Source organism: Clarias gariepinus, chromosome 9 (genome assembly GCF_024256425.1).
Source record: "Clarias gariepinus isolate MV-2021 ecotype Netherlands chromosome 9, CGAR_prim_01v2, whole genome shotgun sequence".
NCBI classification, from domain to species: Eukaryota; Metazoa; Chordata; class Actinopteri; order Siluriformes; family Clariidae; genus Clarias; species Clarias gariepinus.
The window spans coordinates 4869670-4887853 of NC_071108.1; the positions used below are offsets into that span (position 1 = coordinate 4869670).

Sequence of the window (18184 nt, forward strand, 5' to 3'; positions counted from 1 at the left end):
GGAGTACACATAGTGCTGGTTTGTTTTTTTGTCATTTTAGTACATTCCTAAAATGGTGAATGAAAGCATGAATCAAAAATAAGTATGTATAGTTGGACCTCAACTATACACAGGATAAAATCATTTATAGACCATGAGTGTTGAGGGGTTCACTAAATTACCTGTTTTTCATTCTGTTGTATTATTGCTCCCAAATTTTATGGAGCATCTGCTATAGGAATATCTATTATTAGAGCATTAATAAAGTATCATAACATTAATATACACCATGCATTTGCAGTCACTATCAGAGCATTCGCAGACTGTGTGATAGAACAGATGATGATGACAGGTCGTATACTCAAAGGAATAAAGATGAAGTGTGTTTAAGAGATAATTTTAGAGATAATTTAATACAGCATGATTAGATCCCGTGATTACCTCAGAGACCCGGGAACAGTGTTACACAGGGACATTGTCTACCATTTGTCCACTAGATGATGAAGTGCATTCTCTTAATTGAATCCCTTCTCTCATATACTCGAGTTAATGTCAAAGGCCTATAATTATTAATTACTCTTCATTTCCAACAGGATCTTCATGTAGGGAAAAAAAATAAACACAGAATGTCGGTCTATTAGTCTCCAGTGTCACGTTTATTGTATTGGCCATGACACGTTCACAAAAAGCATTGATCATAAAAAATCTACTCTCATTCACCTTCTGTGCACAAGCGACAGATCTGAAGTGGCGGTCCCCATGTGCGACGTGCATGCTGCTAATTACTCTTAAGATAACTCGGTTTGTTGGTTGAAAGGGCAATAAAGGAGGGCGGGACTGAAAAGGGCAAAGGGTCAGCCGTGGTAACCCTCTTTTCACCCAGCTGTCACAGGATACAAAGCCTGCATGCTTTTCTTGTTTCAACAGAACAAATCCACCTCACAAAGACTTAATACAGACATGGATCCATATATAAAAATAAAACTGCTCTTATAAGCGAATTATTGAGTATAATTGGTATCGTGCTTGTCACATTATCTGCTTCTGACATTAACACTGCGGCTAAAGTACAGGAAATTGTCAGGAAATTATTTGTAAGGGAAACTGTCAGAGTAAAAGCATTATTCTGAGGCCTTCGGTAGTTACAGATGTGAAAAGAGTTTAAGTCGTTGTCTAATTTTAGAAGATTTGCACATACCTGAGTATAATTAACTCAATTGCATGTTCATTGGGCAAAAAAAAAAGAAAACTTTTTTCTTACAAAGATTTTATCCCTGACATTTCGATTATATGATGCATGATCCCCTCCCCTCTTGTTGTTCAGCTACTGATTAACCCTCACATTTCTATGCCTATTTTGTCCCACTTCAAACAGATACATGTGCTTTTTGAACATTCCAGATTTAGTCCTTCCTTTGCTCCTATAATAACATCCACTCGTCTGGGGAGGCTTTCCACTAGGATTTTGAGCATGCCAAAAATCTAAGAGGCTTCCCAGAATCTCTGCCCATTCAACCCCAAGAGCATTAGTGTGGTCAGGCACCGATGTCAGGCAAGGATGCTTTGACGGCTGTCAGCGTTCCAAGTTGTAACAAAGGTGTTCATCGGGGTTGAGGTTCACAGGGGCATTTTCATGCTGGAACAGGTTTGGGTGTTTTAGTTCCAGTAAAGAGAAGTAGGAATGCTATACAGAATACAAAGACGTTACAGCCAATTGTGATCTTTCAAATTTATGGCAACAGTTTATGGAAGAACCACATTTACATTTTTAGGTACATAGACATATACTGTCAGTCTGATGGTATATATATATATATATATATAAAACTTTCACTTGGAAAATCAAACAGAAACAGAAAATCCGATGAGATGCAGTTTAATGCCAAATCATTTTAAGAAGTTCAAAGTAAAAAGTTCAAAGTATTAAACCATATACAAGTACCATGATTTTTCATGGGACTGTTGACCTTTGAGTGTTCCATCAATTTGGTTCGATGGTAGTTCAGCATAATTGTTTGAAAAAAAAAAAAAATATATATATATATATATATATATATATATATATAATTATATATATACACACACATTTAAAACTATACTTGTAGCGCGATTTTTAGCTCATGATTGGTCAAAGATCTTAGATTTGATGTCTTTCCACCAGAGCATAATACTTATATTTCTACTTTTAACACATTAAAGAGTCACCTTTTCAGCCTGTATTTTATTACATATCCATCTATCTATCTAGTCAAATCGGGACTTTGGATTATGTAGAATAACAGAAAAACCTCCCTTTATTTCTCTTTATAATCTGCTATTACACTAATGCACTTATCCCAGTGTTTCACTTGTGCTTGGACACCATCAAGGTAGTAAGTTTTCTCAGTACGTCGGAGCCACGATCAGACTTCCCGGCCTGCCAGGAACTCCTATAATGGCCCAAACGTGGAAATAAATGCTTAGAGTGAGGTCAGGACTGTACTGGGGATGTGGAAACAACTCCCAGCCGCCTTCATGTCGCTCGCAAGTGTTGATGGTAAATGATTGTGTGTACAGTTCGCACAGACAGATACGTATTCAGATATATGTGTATATAGTGTAACTCTTTCATTGGAGCCTTCATTAAGTCTATAAATAGAGCTGCTGGCTGGTTGTCATCTGCCTGTGAGTATTTGAATGCCCCCGGGTTCATGTCGTGTGTGTTATTATCACTGGCGTTTGTGTATGTGTAGGAGCAGCGAGAGTGGGCTGGGTGACAAGAGGCAGATGGCCATCTCTCCAGGGAAATCATGGGGTAAATCTCTCCATTTAAAACCTTCAACCTGTGCCAGGGCCGGACAGAGCAACAGTACTACAGACCCAGCGGGGTTTACTGCGAAGAAGGAGTAGAGAGAAAGTAGGGACAATACATAGCCTTAAAGGCTTCCAGTCTGAATGGAGTCTCTGCTGGAGATTATTAAGTCCTTTCAGAATGAGCACAGAGCCTGCGCCTTTCAGGAACACACTTCACACTATGATAAAATGTACCATGATTACATGAGGCACTTGCGATTAGTGTTACTTTGAATTGGAAGCAGTAGGTGAAGCCTCATTCTTTATCTCAGTCCCACATTTTTAAGATGGACGGATCGAGATGCCGTAACGGTGTGTACGTATCAGGTCTTTAATACTCTGTATATAGGTGTCTAATTAATATGTTTACAACACTAGGCAAATTAGCAGAAGCAAGTTATTTCTGTCATTCATCATTTCTTGTCTGTTTTTATCATATAAAATGAACTGTAGAATGTAAAAGAAACAAAAATGATGGCTAAATCTCTCGTCTCCTGTAATCCACATTTCAAAAACAGCACACTGCTAACCCTAACTGACCCACATTGCTTTCCCACTGACGTGAGTTAGTGAACTGATTATGGCAACCAATTAGCTGAAGCCAATTACCAAAGTGGTTTTACTGTCCATACAGCATTTTATCTCTCCCATTGAGAGTTAAAAGCCAGCTTTCATCTCCTGTAATGCATAAGAAGCCCTTTTTTAACATGCTCTTAGCATGACGCTGATGTTAACATAAAATGGCTCATCATGTTTTTTTTTCGTTTTCTTTTCTTCAAACGAGACGGTGGATCGTTCTGTATATCTTGTTCAATTAACACATTTCAAGTCTGTGCCTGAATCTCAGCAGGTGACCACACGTTTACTTTACGGTCACTCTGGCATACTGGGAATCCAGAATCTGTCGAGGGATGCAGAAGCTAGGCTAGTCCCTAATGGCTGTTATTATTAACATATTGATAAATGCATTTAGCTTGTAGTGATTTGCAATCCTACCAGCGAACATTAGTCTTCTTCAGTAATAACCTAAAAAGAACTTGTGAGTTCATACATTTAACATGAGATGCAGTTAAGCTTGTGACAGGCAGTTGAAATATATGTAGATCAAATATAAACTAGCTGTACACTGATTAATGAAGTGACTTGGCTAGAAACGATGAAGTCGTTCAAATGAACGATTTTCAAGGCGGAATGAAAATAGAATTAAGGCAATGTTGAAAGGTTTGGGTTTAAAAAAATAAAACAATATTTTCTACCAGCAAAATAACAATCTAATTACTTCATTGTAATTTGTGCACTGTTTGATGCACCAAGTAAGAAAATGTTATTTAAAAATTTAATTTAATTTCATATTATCCTGTAAAATACAACCTCTCATAAAATGTGTATAGAACCCTTAAAAAAATTTAATTAGTTAACAGATATTGTTGGTGCCTTTGGGGTATGTATATTTTTATTTATATGTATATATTTAGCTTGTTCTCTAAATCTGCCCATAAGTCTAATCCAAAGCCTAGCACATAAAAAAAAACAGAAAAAAAGGAAAGGTAACCACTTTCAGTTTCTTTTTTGAAGCAGCTGGTGCCAGGAGGAATCATGGATTAATTTGGTTAATTGAGATTTAAAGTCTATTTATTACATATTTGACTGTGTCTATGTCTTTCTAAATTTTTTGTTTTGATTGTTTTTATATTAAAAAATATGATTATAGTTTTGGAAATTGGTAATTTTTGGGTGGCTGGAACAGATTATCTGCATTTATGTTATTTCCTATGGGAAAATGCGTTTCGCAATACAAAATTTCGCCATTAAGAACTGATTAAATTCATATGCTGTGGTGTACAGTACCACTGTAATTTTTTGGGGGCTTGATATGAAAATTTAGCAATTAAAGAAAACCTACATTTTATAATAAAGATTCAAGATCAGAATTTTAAGAATTCACTTTCTCCGTCTATATCGCTTTATTCTATATTCAAGGTTGCAGGGGGCCTGGAGCCTATCCCAGGAGACCTAGGGCACGAGAAGGGGTACACCCTGGAAAGGGTGCCAATCCATTGTAGGGCACAAACATACACACTACAGGCAATTTGGGAACACCAATTAGCCTAATCTGCAGGTCTTTGGACTGTGGGAGGAACCCACCAAGCACGGGGAGAACATGAAACTCCAAGCACATAGAGAAGGGAATCGAACCCAGACCCTGGAGGTGCAAGGCGACAGTGCTAACCACTACACCACCATGCCGCCTGATTTTTAGAATTGAAATAAATATATAAAAAAAAACACATCTGCAGTCGAGGTGATAGTAATAAATAATCCAGTTATTGTATAGTGATGTATAAGGTACAAGAGCCATGTGGGTTACTGAGTATCTGTAGTACTGATATCTAAATGTGTAAATCAGTTAAGTTAATGCACATGTCAGTGTTGCAGCGTATTGCACAAAACTACAGTATGTGTGACACTTTAGCTCTTGCTATATGTGTTTACTCAGCTCTCTACCCTGTGCCTAATTTTGGTCAGGACGGTGCGAGACATTTAAACACTGCGCAACGTCCTTTGCATTTCGCTCCGCAGGTGTTCGTTAAACACAGTAATTGTGTTTTGTCAGGAGGAATGTTAACTGCAGACACCTATGTCACAACTAGAACCTCTGAACACGTTGCCAAGGCAACTGAGGACCGGTAGTGGGCGTGGCCAGTGCTCAAAGATGGGGCATGAACGTGAATGGGCGGGACTACGAGAGCAGTAGTGGGCGGAGCTAGAGCGGTGCTTGTGGTGCTGCTGCTGCTGCTGCGCGCGCTAATGGGGGCAGAGGGAAAAGGGGTGGGGGAATTGGGAAGAAAAAACCCAGCATTTTGTTTTATTTCGTTTTTTTTTTTCAAGTGTCATCGCTGGGAAAGGATTGCATTTATAATATCTGATGTGTTCGTTGTTATTAAGCCCTAAACGCTGTTGATTTTTCGTTTTTTTTTTTTTTGAGATATGATTCGGTGCTCGGTTGCGTTAACCGTTTCAGTGCGCGCGATCTCCGCTCTTTTGCTCCTATAATTTGTCGTTTATTTCTTATTATTTTTTCCCCCCGTCGTTAAAGAGTGTGTGGGGAAGACAGGTCTCCCCTGTGCTGTATTTTAATGACCGGTTTCGTGCTTTGCTGCGCGATGTACATGGAGAAAACCAATGTGCTCCGAGGTAAGAGCTTTTTATCTTTCTATAAATGCATTCTGCATGTGCATTTGTATTGCTTGAAGATTGCAATGATAAAAAAATAAAAAATCAAGGTGTCCATGTCATCATGTTCATCTGCATCATGATCTCATATTTATCATCTTATATATATATATATATATATATATATATATATATTTGTATACAAAGGTTTGCACATACAGTATATGTGTGCCAAAATGATTATTCCTTGCAGTGTTCATTATGTTGCAACATTTTTCACAGCTTTTAGATGCACGGTTGAGTCTTATTTCTCATGCACACTGAGGCAGGATGCAGTCAGGGATACATTAGAAGCTCTGCTGGCAACTATGTTGCATTCAGTGTGTGCGCGCGCGCATGTCTGTGCGTGCGCGTGTACGAGTGAGTGTGAGAGAGAGAAAGAGATGCTGATGCTCAGGGAGGCACTACTGCCATGACCATCCCTGCTGTGCATGCATTTTAAGGTTAGACCAGGATGCATGTTGCACATGTGGTGTGGATATGTGTGTGTGTGTGTGTGTGTACGTGTGTGTACGTGTGTGTGATGTCTCCAGATCTTGCAGCTGCAGTGGCGTTCTCACATCCTGTGCCACAGGAATCGATTAATGCCCTGCTATGATGGGAGACGAACACGATGCCCACGCTCCCTCTGTCGTGCCATGTTGTGGTGGGCGTTGCTGTTGGTATTCAGCTCTTCAGGTCTCCCTTTACAAAAGCATCGCCATAGATATCACTGAAGCTGGATATCTAGCTGGGGGCATGGTCCATTATGCACAGCCTTTCCCTCTAGTCACGGTTGCGTGAAGGTAATTCCGATTGGCCGGCATGTCTTATCGGTTACAGCGGATGACAGATGCGTGACGCGGCACTCACAGAGTCGGAGGCCCAAATGTCACGTCTGTCTGATCTTTGAGATTTATCAGGGCTTGTGTTTCAGACTGCCCAAATGCCCAAGGTCTGTTTATAGGTGTGATTAGTTGCCTGATGTTTGATTATACTAGGGATGCATGATTTCATTTTTTTTAATGCTATTGCGATTATTTTGATACACATTAAGATTCAAACTGTATGTACCTATTAAATGTACCATTTTTATTTAAACATATTTATCTAGCCTAACACCAAATAACACCATAAATGATTATTACGAGGATGTTTGGCAATATGTATGTATTTATCCCCTTTAAAAATATTTTAAAAAACTATTAAAAAAATACATAAATTATTAACAATTACCTGTAATAAATTGTAGCATTTTGCAGTGAAATAATTGCACAGGTCTGTGTTGAATAAAAATGTTGCAATTTTGTCATTTTAAGATTATATACTATAAATGAATTTGGTAGCAAATATAAATATGTTGTTCTACTAAGCACAGACCTGATAAGACCTGGTTAAGCGTAAAGCCGGCAGTGCTGAGATTTGATCCGACAACCTTCCAGTCACTAGTGCAGACATAAATCGATAATTCATGGCTGACACGGACTTCTAAAAGCATGTGTGATGATATCAGGCGAGGAAAAAAAAAACCTGGCTCATCTGTTGACACCATGTCTTTAAAATCGAGCTGGTGTCTGAGTGCCGGCTGCGTGTTGACTGTCCTGTCTGTGTAGTCGGCGATGACTGGATAAAAATAGTCCCCAGCCTACAATTTGCAACAAGTCTTTCAGTCACTGTGGACAAGATAATAACGAATGCACGTGAGTAATTCGTTTGTTTTTTCACGTGTGCTTCCTGCGTGAAAGTATGTATACACGGCATTTTTCTTTTAAACATAAAATAAAGTGAAATGGCAATAACTGCCTGTTAACACCATTTCGTAACAGAAGGTTTTTAAAATGTATAAACGCTACACACTCTCAAATACTACAACTTAATGATATCATATACAGATGTTTTCAAGGTTTTCAGGGTCAAACTGGACTATTCAGGAGTCATGAAATATTCATGTAAAAGTCAGATAAGATGGATGGCGTGGTCAGCCGAAGGATGACATTTTCAAATGGACCATTGATCCAGAAGCACCTGCCAAAGCAGCAGGTCACTTGATTTTTTTTGAATGAGCCCAAATCCATAGATCTGTACAGATACAGTCAATCAGACATCGATTCTTAAGCTCGAATGGAGGCGTTTCAAAAATCTCTTTGAGATTTTCCTTTTTTTTTTTTTGGTTTTGTGGCTTTGTGTTTGCGTTCGACTTAAAGTGAGACTGGGGTCAAAGATAAAATGCAAGCACTGATTTCTCTGTTGTTCCATGCGTACTCGCCTCTTACAGCCGGACTCTAGAATCAGATGTGCATGTGTGAGTACTAAGAGGAACCATTCCTCATGACATAATTTGGAAGTAAAAGGAAATATTTCGAAAGATTATGCAGCATTATGCATTTTTTAAAAACATTTTCCACCAAACTCCTCTCACACGATGGCTTATAGACTAATGATTGGTTGCTATGGTGGAGGATTGCCAGTAATTGTATGATCTCATTGCCTGTAGTAGGCTGATAGTTATACACAGTAATTATGATGTATATAAATCTAAAAAAAGATTTTGCTAAAATCCTGATGCAACCGTAAATGATTTGTAAGAATAAGAAACTTTGTGAAATGTCATTTAAGATAATTCTACTACCACTAATAATACAGAGAAGAAATGACACCTGAAGTGCTGAGACCTTTACGTAAAATAAATGCATTTTTAAGATATCTAAAATACCTCATACATGCCGTAAAGTCTGCACTGGTAATGTACCATAAAATCTGTTTGTGTAACCTTAAAACACAACCAGGAAACTGTTTTACAATAAAAACAGCAGTGGTAAATGTAAAATGTTTCATGATAGAAGGTAATGCAGTCGTTTTGCGGATTTTTATTTAAATAAAAAGACCAAATACTGTGCCATCTGTAAGATAAAGCATCCCCTCGAAAGAAAGCCAGAAAACACGGTTTGTTAAATCTGTGGCCTTCTTCACACTTGCCTGCTTACTCAGCCATACATCTGTCTCTATTGTGGAGACGTCTAAAGCCCAGGACACTCAATCCTGTCTGCTCCACTGTTCCACACTGCGGAGGAATCTCTGGCTCTCCTAAATGCTCGCTTTCCTTACGCTGCAGGTTCCTAGTTTGTCCTGTTTGCCCCTGCGTAGAAAGAAGTGTGTGCGTGGGTGTGTGTGTGGGTGGGTGCTTGTGATTTTTTTTTTTTGCTCACTTGATTCATGTACAGCTTCTAATGGTTTGACCTTGAGCTCATTCATGCAGCTTTCAGATTTTTTACCATAACGCTGAGTCTTTTCATTCACTCACTGGAGATATTATAATACTCTAATATGTACAGTAACTGCTCAAGATCTATTTGTTCACCACATTTATGGATTTTGTCAAGTAAGTAGTGAAAACGGGTGTGGACATTTCCATGCACAGATATGTGCATACTGTATATTCATCTTAATGTTTCCCTGATGGAGTATTCCCATAATAATAATTATTTCGACTCAGGCAAAAGGATAACTTCTAAGCAGAGCTTTATTTACGGAAAAAGTGAGATAAATGTGGTTATGTGGATATGATTAAACACAGAGTTTATGAAACAGTGAGACTGCAGCAAGCTAGATGGCCTGTTTGCTGTTTATTATGGGAATGTTGCATTTATATACAGGTCCGTGTGTAGGTCAGTATGTAGCAGTTACACCACACTCTATGGCTGACACACGTGGAAATTGAAGCAGTGCGTTCGGAAAATGCATTTTGAATAAATAAGATTGTAAGGAGTTGCTATATTAGTTACTGTAAATGTAGATGACTTTAGTATCTATTAAAACACACTGTTTAGTAGTTTAGTGCAAAGGGTGGGATTTATGCATGATTTGAGCATCTTTTAGAGCATACATACTATTTAGTAGTTTAGAGCACAGGGTTGGATTTAGTCGTGGATTTAGTATCTATTGGGACGCACTATTTAAAAGTTTCGTGCACAGGGTTGGATTTATTTATGGATTTAGTATCTATTAGAGTGCACATGCACTATTTAGTAGTTTAGTGCACAGGGTTGGATTTAGCTGATGATTGTTTGTACCAGTGTAAAACAATTACAAACTAAAGTCAAACTGATGTAACTTATAGATAAAATCATTTGTTCACATAGAGTATAGCCTATAGAGGTTAAACTCCCTGCTAGTCATCTACAGTAGCCACCCCACATCAGCTAGCTAGCTAGACCTAAGTGAGATTTCATTAGCTAATTACAGAAGAAAATACTTTTAAAAACCATTGCTGTTTTTACACATTAGTGTAAGGATTAGTGATGATTTTAAGTTTTAATGATTTTACTGATATAAAATAAGAAAACAGGATCTCGAGCTCTTTCTTAAAATAGCTGTTTTATTTAGAATGCTAACTAGACATGTATCTTAGCATTTTCCACTTAACAATGGATTTCTAAAGGTTTAACAGGAGTTTTTTTTTTTCTGTAGCAGTTTTTACTGTATCTTTTAGACTGAAAGACCTCCATGGGAAATGGAGCATAAAAATGTCACTCAGTCAGAAGGAGACTTCACTGCAGGTTGTTATGCATGTTAGCATTGTTAGCGTGAGTCCCTGGCTGGGAGATGGGAAATGTGTGCACACAAAGCGAGCACTCACGTGTCACATATCTAAAGGCACAATAATTTCCACACTGTTTTATGTTTTTATATCATATTATCTAGCACATTGTCAATCTCCCTATTTATTTACAGTGCTGTGCGTGTTATGCCGTTTTATGATTTGACAGCTACACGTTTTAAACAAGGATAGCTGTGTTTTGAAGAGCAAACCGAGTGTGTTGTCTGAGCTAGCTAGACATCTAATGCTATCAACATGCTGCTGACATTTATAAAGATAAAAGTCTTCTTTTGTTTAAGAAAAAAAAATGTAGATGACAGTTACCATTCGTAAAGACCTGTCGTACAGTAATTAAGTAATAATTATCAGTACTAAGAATATTAGTATTTTTTAAGTGATTTATATATATATTAAGTCACTAAATCATTAACTTAATAATATTGCGTAGGCTACTAATCTACCTAATATTAATCTCATTATGACTGATTCTGGAAAGAATCAAATCATATTTATTCACAAGTTATACACACTTCAATAGTATGGGTTTTGTAATGTTTCAGCTTGAGGTGCTTGCATTATCCGTGTAACGCACAGAGGAAGTGATGTGTGAGTTGATGTTCCTAATGTGTGAGGTTTTTTTTTTTTTTTTCGAGATAAGATCCTTTAAAACCCACTATGGAACAAAACAGAGAGCAGCAAGAGAATTTTAAATCGGTTGGCCAATGACAAGTCAAGTCGCTTTTATTGTCACATCACGTTACTGGTACACTGGTACCGTACATGTGAGTGAAATTCTTATGTGCAAGCTACACAAGCAATAGTGGTGTACAATTATAAGAATAAATATACATATGGATAATACAGTAGTATAAATATTGTACATGTATTATTGGGAAAAAAAAGTGAGTACAAGTATACATATATACACATACAGAATATACTCACATATACACATATATATTAGGGCTGCAACAACTAATCGATAAAATCGATAATTATCGATAATGAAATTCGTTGTCAACGAATGCCGTTATCGATTAGTTGGGCTGCGCACGTCACTGAGAAGCGCGACCCCAAGATGCACAAATACACACAGCCGCTCGCGCGATGGAGGTTACAGAAGCGCCGGCAGGAAAAAGTGCGCGTCCCGAGTCCTCCAAGGTATGGGAGCGATTTACATTAAACGCCTCTAAGAAGACGGTAACCTGCACGCTATGCAAGACCGAGCTTTCATGGCATGTCATGCACAAACACTTTAAGAGAAAACGTGTTGGTGTTACGGATAGCGAAACGTCAGCAGAGTCAGTAAAAACTGTATCTCTCCATCGTGTAAAAGTTGTATAGTTTAAGTGCTTTTAGTTTAAACTGTTTGCTAACTTCGGGACAGTCGCGCGCTAGATCTGTTCACGTGCTACTCACTAGCATCACATTGCGCAATCACCTCATGAGCAACAGTGATTAGTTACATGGCGCTATTTTAGATCAGCTTAATTTACACGGTGTGAATAACAGTAGAATATTACATTTAGTGATTGTTGTGATTTTCAGCGAATGCAAATAACAGTATATTTGTGACTATTAGCTTTTTGCATTTCTACAGTTTTTTTTATAGTCCACTACAAACTTACTTATGCATACATCATTTTATTATACAAAATTACATTATTTTAGCTGTTTATTGCTTATCAACTGAATATATCAGTGTATTTTTTAACTATATATATATATATACTGTATATATTATATACTACATTTCATTTAAGGTTTAAAATGTCCAAATTAAACATTATTAACTCTATATGTGGCTTTTGCATTTTTTAAAGTTTATTTTTATACATAAATAATACCCTGATTTATGTTTTTTTTTAAATAGTTTTAAGCGAAATATCTAATGAAAGAAGCAGTTAGGTTTTATCCGATTAATCGATTAATCGAAAATATAATCGCCCAACTAATCGATTAACAAAATAATCGTTAGTTGCAGCCCTAATATATATATATATATATATATATATATATATATATATATATACACATACACACATATGCATACATGTATATACCCATACACACACGATTGTGAGAGTGTGTCTACTTGTGTATAAATGTATAAGGAATGTCCGCAATGAATGTTGTGCAAAAGGCAATTATGTGCAGTATGGAGTGCATAAAGTGGCTTAGTGACTATAAAGTGACAGTGTGACAAGGAGGATGCAGTCCTCTAACATCCGTGCATGTGGTATGTTTGTGTTATAACTGCAAACAGAAACGCTGCAGGGTGAAAGTGGAAATCTGAAGAGCGAAAGTGAAAGGTTGAGGAGTGAAAGTGAAAAGCTGAAGAGCGAAAGGAAAAACGTTTAGTAGTAAAAACAAAAAGCTAAGGAGTGAAGGTAAAAAGCTGAAAAGTGCAAGTGAAAAGCTGAGGAGCGAAAGCGAAACACTGGAGCGAAAGTAAAGAAGCTGAGGAGTGAAAGTGAAAAGCTTAGGAACTAAAAAAAGCGAAAGTTGAAATGTTCAATGAAAGTTGAAATGTTCAATGAAAGTTGACATGTTCAATGCTTATTTAATGTCTCAGTTTATCATTTTATTATATGCATGTTGACAGGTATCTGACGTCACACTAACACACACACACTATGTGGAACCCTGATAATAGCAACCAAGATGTTTATATTTGTATGCAAAATAGGCATAAAGTGGGCACACTACAATCCAAACAAATGGTTTGAACCAAGCAATCGTGTGCAGTTTGATGTTTTTTTCTCGCTTCATATCTTTTACTTACCCACGCCCCTCAAGGCGTATACATTCATTCCTAAAACTTGACTTGCGATTGTTTGCTTTGGCAGTGTACCCATGTTTTATAGCAGAAAAGTTGCATATGTGTAAATTCTGACTTAATCATATTGTGTTATCTACACCTACACTCAAAGAGATATTAGGTTAAACTTACAGATTCATGAATCTAATCTGAGTTTGTAATGCATGACTTTACACCTTTAAAGCAACATTTATTTGTGGTTCCAGTGGCAGAAAAATAATTCATTCATATTAGAGATCAACTAAAATCCACAGCTTTACAGCAGACAGATTAGAAGACTGTAATTTGTGCTTTCGGAGAAAGAGCAGACAGAGTCTGTGAAATAGAAGAGAGAGAGAATTTATCCATCTGTTTAGATGTTTGAATGACGTAGACTGGTCTTGAGACTGCAAAAGAAAAAAAAAGAACGAATGGAAAATATCTTTCCTCCGTCTGCTTTTTGATGACTATGGAACAATATGTCTTGTGTGTCGCATAAATTTCCTTTACAGATTTATGCTTTATACCATTAATTTATAACGCTTGCTTTGTGTTTGTATATTTTGATTGTGTAAATCATGTGACCTTCCGTATTGCGTTTAAAAAGCGATGCTGCATAAACTGTGAAAACATTTCATGTGTGTATTTTCATGTATGTGTTATGCACAGATAACCGTGCAGGGCAGAAAGGTTTTACGTATCTCAACGAAAATGGGATTCTAGGTCAGAAATTGCTGTTCATGATTAGTCTAGACATCCACACGTTCCAGAGCGAGAAAAAGAGTGTTTCAGAGGAGGTTCGAGAAGAAAAACAAGGAGTAAAATAAAGCAAACCCAGAAGACACTGAGCGGTCAAGGCTGCGGCTGGGATAGCTTTGTTTGTCTGCTCCTCTCCTGTTTCTTCCCCTTTAGGCATTTTACCGGAGCATGTGGAAGTCATTTCAGTCCCCTGCTGGCAGGAGTGGGTACGAGTGTCGTCATATGGAACCATTTACCTCCGTGGCACACAAGCCAGATTTTTTTCTTCTTCAAAAGAAAAAAAAAAATGCAACATCACACGGGTAGACTGCACACTCTCCGACCTGTCTGTGGCCCTTTTAAAAAAATTCCCTGCCTGTTTCAATTTTTTTTTTTTTTTTTTTTGCAAAAGGAATCCATGAATTTTTTTGTTCAAAACAGGAATATTTTCATGGTCCTGTTTGCCATGCGTGTGGGTGAAGCTTGTTCTTGACGTTGTTATGTGACCGGAGCCGTGAAGCATTGGGATTGATTGGGCCGCTAAATAGGCAAATCATAACACAGCATGGCTACGCTGTAGGCCGACAATCTTAACACACTGACCTACATAATCTACTCCAGACGCACGTGAGCGGCGTTCTCACTGTTCACACGGTTTTGGCAAAAGCTCCTGAAAGCTGCCGTCTGTTAGAACTAAATCACATGGAAGTTGACCTGGCTGGTAAATTTGGCTGCGTATTCATAAAATAGGCTTAAATAAGTACGGTAAGATTTATAAATGATAAAGAAATATGATTTTTAATGCCTATTTAATTTCTGGGACATATATGTTATATAACTATGTTGCATGAATAACATATTACACTATGTTTTATGCAAATTGTTAATAATGCAATGTAAAAAAAAAACTAATAAAAATAATAATAATAATAATAATATATATATACAGAGATCAAACAGTTAAAAGCAGCGATTAAGGAGTCCAAGAACCCTCCTCTTGCGAATGTGCAAGTTATGACTTAATCCTTTTTGTTTGGTTCTAATATGAAATTGTAATTTGTGTAATTTCGGATTATTTTATTGTGGGGAAAGAAAAGAAAAAGTTTAAGAGTCAAATATTTTTGTGTTTATCAGAGTAATAGGAGCCTCTACAGAACAGAAATTGCACTTCACTCATCTTTAACACCATTTTAGATGTCACTTTCAGAGCACGAGTTCAAACCTGGATCAAAAGCTATTGGCTGTGTTAAATCCAGCCCAAAAGCTCTCTCTCCGTAATGCCGCTGTCGAGATTTGGCATCGCTCCGTGCCCTCGGGTATTCTGCCACAGTTCTTGAATGTGAAAATCTCTCAGCTGTCAGGAAACATTTCTGTAAGCCTGTAATCCAACGGGCACAACCAAATGCATTTATTAAAGTGAGTTTATTTGGATTTGCATTTAAATAGTGGGTTGTCTTTCATCTGCCGCTCTTCTGTGGATCACCTCGAGTCGAGTAGCAGCCAGAAAAAAAGTGCTACTTATAACCTCGGCCTCTTTGTTTACACTGAAGCCTGAAAGAAGTGTCGTGTTTATGACTGCAGCAGCGAGAGAGAGAAAGTGAGAGAATGTGTACATTTGGAGAGAAATATTTAAAGGCTCTGATCATAATATAATGGTAACTTGATATACAAATTTAATCATTCCGGTGGCATGTTCTTAGGATGAAAATTTGTGTTGTGATATGAATTTTCCCATAGGAAATAATATAAATGCAGATAATCCGTTCCAGCCACACAAAGATATTACCAATTTCCAACAATATAATCATATTTAGAATAATCATCATCGTCATGCAGTATTTTTGCATATAAAAACAATTAAAACTTTCCTTTTAATGTAGTTTTTGAACGCATGCCTATGGCAAAGTTGGTATTGTGGGTTTCCACTTTTGAAACAGCTTTTGTTGAATGAAACAAAAGAGAAAATTCGTTAATTTGTGTAAAACTTAATTGATGAGTATGTCAAGAGTGTGTGTGTCTGTAAAGGCAAAAGTAGGAGGGATCTGTGTGTGTCTGTGTGTGTGTGTGTGTGTGTGTGTGTGTTTGTTTGTGACCAGGCTGATACTGAGAGAAAAAAATGTATCTTTAACCTCTCTAATGAGACTTGCTTTTGCTTTACAAAATAAAATATCTTTTACGCACACACATGTGGTCACAGTGGTATAGTAAACAGTATACGCATGCACGGATGTTGATTATACCAGTAAGAGATGCGCACTAAGACCCAGCAGAGGAGACGATTACCCACAATTCCGCAGCGCAAGAGAGAGAAAGACCGTTGGCTCAGTTGTGATCGCGTGACGCTCGGCGTCAAAACAAGAAGCGCATACGTGATACATGATACTCGGTACTCGTAAACCAAGACTTGCTCGTTTTTCAAGTCAAAATTGATTAAACATCTTTGCTTGTCTTGCAGAACACTCGCAAACCACGTTACTCGCAATCCGAGCTTTTACTGTACCTTAAATCACTCAATATGTGACTTTATACCTAGTTTGATGTGAACGGTTACAAATGAAGCAACTTCAAACAGTGATGGATTCCATTTTTTGACTCCTTGATGTGATTTTGTGAACATCGTTAGAACTAAAAGAGATTTACTCAAGGGGAAAAGACTGATTGCTGTGGGTTTACGTTCGCTTCATGTCAGTTGGTTTTTATGTGAACCCATGTGTCATGTGTGTTTGTAAATCTTTAGTCTTGCTAGCCATTAGAAAACGGGAAGGCATGTGGTCTGTTTGGTCAGTCAAAAAAATCAGGGGTCCACTGGAATCTGTTTGCTTTCCTGTTTTTTTTTTTTACTAATTAAACCACGTACTGATTCACCAGAAGGTTATTTATTTAGAATTTTTTAGGGAACCCATACAAGAGATGGTTTCTGTTTCAGAGAGGGTTTATTATCCAAAGAACCCATGAAGAACCCTGTTAGTCTAGAACTTAATACCAAATATGTTGATCAATTGTTTCGTGGTTTTATGAATGGTATTTCAACACTGTATGCAAAAGACTGATCTCTCACCCTCTCTCTCACCCACTCTCTATGTCTTTCTCTAATTGTCTCTCTTAGGCTCGTCGTCCACGTCCAGTCCCCGGCTCCTGACAAAGAGTCTGTCTCTGGAGCCAGGCCCGTGTCCAGGAGCCCATGAGGTCCCTCAGCGTCTCTGTTCGGACCCCGGGCCCCTAGGACTGCAGCATTGCAATGGCACAAGCGAGGACGAGCCTCAAAAAACCCCGCCTCTGCCTCCTAAAACACGCCCCCCATTACCCGGTCCCAAACCGCAAGGTGGGTCTCTGAGTTCTCTTTTTGTTGAAACATATTAATGTCATTTTTTATTACATTTGGTGGACTGTATTTAAGGAATAAATCATGTGTATGTGTGCTGTTATAGGAAAAATAATCAGTGTCAGCATTCCCACAGTCTTTTCCTACAACATCATGTCCCATCAAGTGTATTATTTCTCTTACATCAACTCTAATTTGCCATCCCTCATGATTTTAATTGTTTAAAGGACAACCCATTTTAGGTTTTATTAGTTCACAGTCATGTTTCATTTTGTAAAATGTCTGTAAATCAAGTACTGCATGATTAAAAAGCTATGATAATAATAATATATAATAATAGAATAGAATAGAATAGAATAGAATATGACAATCTGACCCACTTACACTGACCCTGTGAGTATGCCTGTCTCGATTAGATGTAGTCACATGACCCGGTCAGACTTACAGTAGCGATTGCTTTATTGATTCTGTCTCGCTCAGTGCCCCCGAAACCACCGCACCTCCAACAACAGAGCGGCCGCCGACCACGGCCTCCGGACAAACCCCTGCCCCCGCCTCCATGCCGCCCACTCCCAGCAGACCCTCGCCAATCACGGACGCCTCTGACGCGGACCGAGGGAAGCTCCTCCCCGACCTGTGTCCTGTCACTCATCGAGAAATTTGAGAGGTGAAAGAGAAGTGCATCCATACAGCATCATTTATA

General features: G+C 37.9%; 1 protein-coding gene across 2 annotated transcripts in view; it reads left to right on the forward strand.

Annotated features, from left to right (window-relative positions):
- Positions 1–18184, forward strand: part of fgd1 (FYVE, RhoGEF and PH domain containing 1) — a 54392-nt gene that overhangs the window by 16429 nt on the left and 19779 nt on the right. Inside the window, exons 1-3 of one of the 2 annotated variants that reach the window (XM_053504415.1) lie at positions 5868–6006; positions 17266–17481; positions 17962–18148. In XM_053504415.1, the coding sequence (XP_053360390.1) occupies positions 5949–6006; positions 17266–17481; positions 17962–18148 (461 nt within the window). In that variant the 5' untranslated portion in view covers positions 5868–5948. Of the gene's footprint in view, positions 1–5867; positions 6007–17265; positions 17482–17961; positions 18149–18184 lie in introns of those variants that run through there. The other variant, XM_053504414.1, reaches the window with a different exon arrangement.